The sequence below is a fragment of the Antrostomus carolinensis genome, unplaced genomic scaffold (genome assembly GCF_000700745.2).
Source record: "Antrostomus carolinensis isolate BGI_N321 unplaced genomic scaffold, ASM70074v2 scaffold42512, whole genome shotgun sequence".
Lineage (NCBI taxonomy): Eukaryota > Metazoa > Chordata > Aves > Caprimulgiformes > Caprimulgidae > Antrostomus > Antrostomus carolinensis.
In genome coordinates this window covers 15,460-21,346 of record NW_010301027.1, presented here as the reverse complement: position 1 = coordinate 21,346, position 5,887 = coordinate 15,460, and the positions used below count along the sequence as shown (strand labels likewise).

Sequence of the window (5,887 nt, the reverse complement as noted above, 5' to 3'; positions counted from 1 at the left end):
CTTTCCCTAAATTGATTCGATTGAGCGGTAGTGGTCGTGTTTAGCTCTAACCTTTATATGGTTTTTAAATGTCTTTTGGCTCTTGTTGAATTCTGGCAGAAGTGAAGGACCTTGAACTTAAAAGAAAACATTGTCTCAAAAGTGAAAATAGACATTTCAGTCAGTAAGGTGCAGTTGAAAATCATCACCTTGTGGGAATTTATTGTAAGAGATAGCGCTAATTAATCTGGTCTGGGCCATTCACTGAGCAAACTCAGTAGCGTGGGTCTGTGTTTTACCTTTTTGGCAATAATGAGGGAGAGCAGAAGAACTGAAGAGATTTGTTGAGCAGTAGATTTTGAAGAGTAGCGGGTTGGTTTTTTGCAGGGATGTGGGAACTTTTAAAGTGCAGTGTTTAGGTCATAGTGTAACTGGAGTTGTTCATAACTGAGCAGAAATCAGTGGAATGGAAGTATCCAGTTAAATACAAATATAACTCTATGAATATTTAGTTTCAGTAGTGTACTTATTCTTTGTATTTTGTCCTTAACTTCTTAAAGTGAGATTAAGGATTATAAAATGCCCAGTTTTGCCACGATGACAAGTCAGAAAAATACAACCTTAGCGATATCTTGTGAGCAGGAGCTGAGATGAAGCATGCAAGGATGAAAATCATGATGCTCCATTTTAATGGGAAAGTATCTGGAATTAAGTGATACTTGGTTTCTTTCTTGCAAGATTTTTGTATTGTGATGTAATGTTACATGAGAATTGAAGAGTTCTGTTGTCTGCAGCTGTCCCTTTTTTTCATCTTAGCTATAAGAGAACGAAGATATCTGTATTTTGAGGATACACGGGTTTAATTCAGTCTGTTTAATTCAGAATTCAGAAAATAACTGATGCACTTTTGCAAAACCAATTGTGTAGGAACTGGGTTAACTCTTCCCTTCTCAATTAAAATGAAGCTTTGTAAAGTAGGTGAAAATCTTCAACGGGGTGCCAGTTGTGTTGTCAGTCTAGTTTCTTGACTGCTAATGGCACTTTATCAATAAAACAGAACACGTGCAGCCTGTGATTTGTAAAAGCAAGCTGTTGAAAGCAAGCTGATGTTACCCAGGAGTCATCTGACTCAAAGTGTAGCTCTTCTGACTTCAACTGAAGAATGATCTATATTTGTGGCTCATCGTCATGTGGCAAATGATATTGGTTAGTCCTCCAAGAGTGAAAATTTAGTCCTTACTACTGAATGGCTGTTGAGTTGGGTTTGAGATCCAAAGCCATAGTTTCTTCATTAATAGTTCCAGGATAAATGGAATAATGAATTCCTTGTTTATTTAGTGATTCAAAGGTACAAAATATTTGCTACAAACAGCAGCATTAGCAGAGTTGCTATTTGTTCCTGAATAGGGAATATTTAGATTTAATGCTGTTTGTGAGACTTTCACACTTTATTGTGTTGCTACAATTGATGACATTCAGACCATTAACACCATCTTTTGGAAATCAAATAGTTATTGAATCAATATATCAAATAAATGAAAGAAATTTGTGTGATACAGCAGGATGTTTTGAAGTCTTGGTGTGTAATTCATTCACCCAGCTAGAGGAGGCTGCTCCCCAGAGCCCTCCTGATACAAACTGCCCCGGCAGTGTTCCCTGTCAGGGTGGGTGTCTGCAAAGGTGCAGTTGTGTCTGTTCTGAATCACAGGGATAAAAAGCTGCTTCTGCTGTGTGTACAATTGGAATCCATGTAGGAAGAATATAAAGTTTTGATTGCAAAGGTGAAAATAAGACTTCTTCTGTAGAAGGCTGGGCTTGGTTTGTTGTTTTTCCCCTCTCTCTCTCCTGCTCTTCCTGGAAAACTTTAGAAAACAAACAAGTGTGAACCTTGTTCTGGGCTTATGTTCTCTGTTTATTTGTAAACTCACTATTTGAGTTTGCTGGACTGAACAGTCTTTTAGCCAGTTCTGAAAATAAGTCATTCTTATCTCAGAAGTTCAGCCAGACTCTGAGAAAAAGGTGTTTATTCTAAGTTACCAGGGCTGGGCTTTGTTGTTTTTCTTTAAGGCTTTCTGGAAAGGCGTGTCTCTTACAGTACACTGTATTTTGGGGCTGATAGGATGCAGAGTAGCAGAATTTAGTAGGATATATCCAGTGGCCCCTAGTCACCACTGATAAGGACTGACTTCTGCAGGAAATGCCCATTTTTTGGAGCTTGTGAGCAAGAGCTAACATTCAAGGCAGCACCAACAAACAAACTCTTCAGAGAGACGTGTGTAGTTGTTCTTGGTGAGAACATTCACTTCCCGTATTTACTGACTGTGCCGAGATGTTGGACTGTATGTAACTAAAAAGGAATTTGGTTTTATTGCAGTGGATCTGCAGGTTTATTTATATTTTTTTTTTGTTTGATTCCTGTGTAGTTATTTTGGTTTTCAGGGATTCGGTTTGGCATGTGTCTCGAATCTTTATTTTTAGATTAAAGGACAAAATGGAAAACAGATGTTGCCTCTCTAGTCCTGGCTTCTCCAGTGTTGCATGGGATAAAAAAACACCTCTCTGCTGTCTCTCAGCATGGAGAGTGAGTGAGTAGAAAAGGGGAATAACTGCTGTTCAAGTAAGGAACTGAACTCCAAGGAGTTCAGCGTTTACTAAACTGCAAAAATAACAAGCTTGAAAAATTTTACAGTGCTTTTCTGACCTGCTGTGTGTTCATTTCAGATGTGAATATTTTAACACATGGCAGTAAGAGGCAGTGGTTACAGCTACTGTCAACTGAGTTGGAGTAAGAGATATTCTTGATTATTCAAAGCTTCCAAGTCTGTCTTAAGATAGTCGTGCAGGTACAATAATTTCAAAGGGATTTGTGGATATGATGATATTTTTCCCTTTCAAAGAAAAAAACCATCAATTTTTATTTTTTACAAGTATGCTTTATCTTATCTTGCTCTGTCATCCTTTTGCTCCTCATTCAGCTTGGCTCCACCAGCCTTTTATGTCACTTGCTGTCATTTCTTTGTCTTCCTTTGGCACACTTGTCTCTGCAATATTCCTGACACTTCTCTGCACATTCATGTTACGCTGCATGTGTCAGACAGGTGCAAGTTGCATCTGTCATCGGTTGTGTTTGCTGCACCCACGTTTCAAGCTAAACATAGCTGTTCCCCCAGCTGTTTGCTGACTACGTGCATACTAGTGGAGATAGGTATTGTGTCCTTGTTGGAGTGTGTGACTGCCCAGGGTTTACCTTTTATGGAGTTAAAAATACACTACTTTTGTGTGAGTGCTTGTTTCAGTAAGTTACATTCTCTTTGTGTACCCTTCCAGCTTGTAACTTGAGTTAGTTTAGGTCCAGCATTTTATATTTGTTCCCAATAGAAATGCAAAACCTATTGATATTTTTGTTTCATGTTCTGTTTTATTCTTAGTCTGTATTTTAAAAGGTCAAGTAAAGCTTTTTTTTTTTTTTTTTTTTTCCCCCTTCTGTAGGTTTCTAGCAACAAACTCACAATGAAGGATCACTCTCTGAGTGGAAATCAGGTCAAAGTGGAGCAATTATTTGAGGACTCTGGCAACAGAAGGAGTAGCACTCTTCAGACCACAGGAGTTACTGGTTCAGAAAGATCTCTTCCTTCCCTGACAAAAGATAAAAGTATAGAGAGCATAAGCACTTCTAAAAGTGGTGGTAGTTCCTCAAAAGCACATAAAGCCATTTCCCAACCTCCAGAGCAAGCTGTCAAACAGTACAAACATCAGTTATCTGCTTATGAGCAGCAAGAGATATTTAATTTTTCTGAAATTTATTTTGTGGGTCCAACTGCAAAGAAGAGGCAAGGGGTCATTGGTGGTCCCAACAACGGAGGTTACGATGATGACCAAGGCAGCTACATTCACGTGCCTCATGACCATCTTGCTTACCGGTATGAAGTCCTCAAAATCATTGGCAAGGGCAGTTTTGGACAAGTTGCTAAAGTCTATGATCACAAACTCCACCAACACTTAGCCTTAAAGATGGTTCGCAATGAAAAGAGATTCCATCGCCAAGCAGCAGAAGAAATCCGGATCCTGGAGCATCTGAAGAAGCAGGATAAAACAGGCAGTATGAATGTTATTCACATGCTGGAAAGCTTCACCTTTCGGAACCACATCTGTATGACCTTTGAACTCTTGAGTATGAACCTGTATGAACTGATTAAAAGAAATAAGTTTCAGGGCTTCAGTATCCAACTGGTACGCAAGTTCGCTCACTCCATACTGCAATGTTTGGATGCCCTTTACAGAAACAAAATCATACACTGTGACTTGAAGCCAGAAAATATCCTCCTAAAACAGCAAGGGAGGAGTGGAATCAAGGTTATAGATTTTGGGTCCAGCTGTTTTGAGCACCAAAGAGTCTACACGTATATTCAGTCTCGATTTTATCGGGCGCCAGAGGTAATTCTGGGGAGTCGCTATGGGATGCCCATAGACATGTGGAGTTTTGGCTGTATTCTGGTGGAGCTATTGACTGGATACCCTCTTTTTCCTGGAGAAGATGAGGGAGACCAACTGGCTTGTATGATGGAACTTCTTGGAATGCCACCTCAGAAGCTTTTGGATCAATCTAAGCGAGCCAAGAACTTCATCAACTCCAAGGGTCATCCTCGCTACTGCACTGTAACTACACACGCGGATGGAAGAGTGACCCTTACCGGGAGTCGATCGCGCCGGGGTAAAATACGAGGCGCTCCTGGGAACAAAGACTGGGTGACAGCACTGAAAGGCTGCGACGATCCCTTGTTTATAGAGTTCTTAAAAGAATGTCTCAGCTGGGATCCTTCCACCCGCATGACTCCGAGTCAAGCTTTAAGGCACCCTTGGATTTGTAAACGAACACCCAAACCACCCAGCACTGATAAAACCTCCAATAAACGGATTTCTAGCTATACCAGTTCCTTCACGGGAATAGGTTCTAAGTTGCCTCCTGTAGTTGGAGTAGCCAACAAGCTGAGGGCTAATTTATCATCTGACTCCAATGGCAGTATACCTCTATGTACTGTGCTACCCAAACTGGTCAGCTAATAGAAAATGATGTATTTGCAGAATACAGACCTTGTATTTTAACTGTTTGTTCATAATGTATAAGGAAGTTCAATGCAGAGGTTTTTAATGGATTTACTTTTTATTAGAGTCTTGGCTATCAAAAGTTCAGTCAAAAAGTAGACATTTCAAAGGGCTAACTTTTATCCAGTGGTTTCACTCACAAAGTGGTGCATATTACATGACTGGGTAGGTCAGCTCAGCTGTTGAGTGACATGACAGTTTGGCAGACGTGCTATTTAATAGTGCTATTTTAGAAATCAAACCGTTTCTTATCAGTACGGTTTAACAGATTCTTTTGCTTAAGACAGCAAGGGAAATTGATTTAAAAAAAACCCCCATCTTTTCAGTTAATCCCCAACTGAACTCTTTTTATTCTGGGGAGAGTTTTTACATCTGTTGTCAAAAGCACAAATGTGTTAATGTTAAGACATTAGGAACTTACAAATTGCTAACTTATGTTTGAAGAATTTGATTTCTCTGTGCTGCTTTTCCCTTATCTATCGTGACTGAGATTTTTTTAAAATACCATGGGATGTAGACACCAAAGGAATTTGGTGTTGAAATTTTATCATCTGAATTTTTATTTTTTTTTTCCAGAAGAGCATAGAAATGCCATGGAACACAGGATATATCTAAATAAACTACTAACGTCTGTACATTTGGTATTTCCCTTAAAAGTCTATGGAAAGCTGGTAGGGGAATTCAAGATCAGGACTGGTCCATTACAAGTGTTGGGCCAGTTTGTTCAGGGCTAAAGAGTCAATTACATGTTTTCTTTGGAGCTCAGATTTATATCAGTTCTGCCAGGTGTGTGTGTGTGTGTGTT

General features: G+C 39.5%; 1 protein-coding gene across 1 annotated transcript in view; it reads left to right on the top strand.

Moving 5' to 3' along the window:
* The window catches only part of DYRK3 (dual specificity tyrosine phosphorylation regulated kinase 3), a 5,723-nt gene extending 683 nt beyond the window's left edge, over positions 1-5,040 (top strand). The window contains exon 2 of the mRNA XM_010163319.2: positions 3,469-5,040. Coding sequence (XP_010161621.1) covers positions 3,469-5,040 — 1,572 coding nt within the window. The remainder of the gene's footprint in view (positions 1-3,468) is intronic.
* The last annotated feature ends 847 nt before the right edge of the window (positions 5,041-5,887 follow it).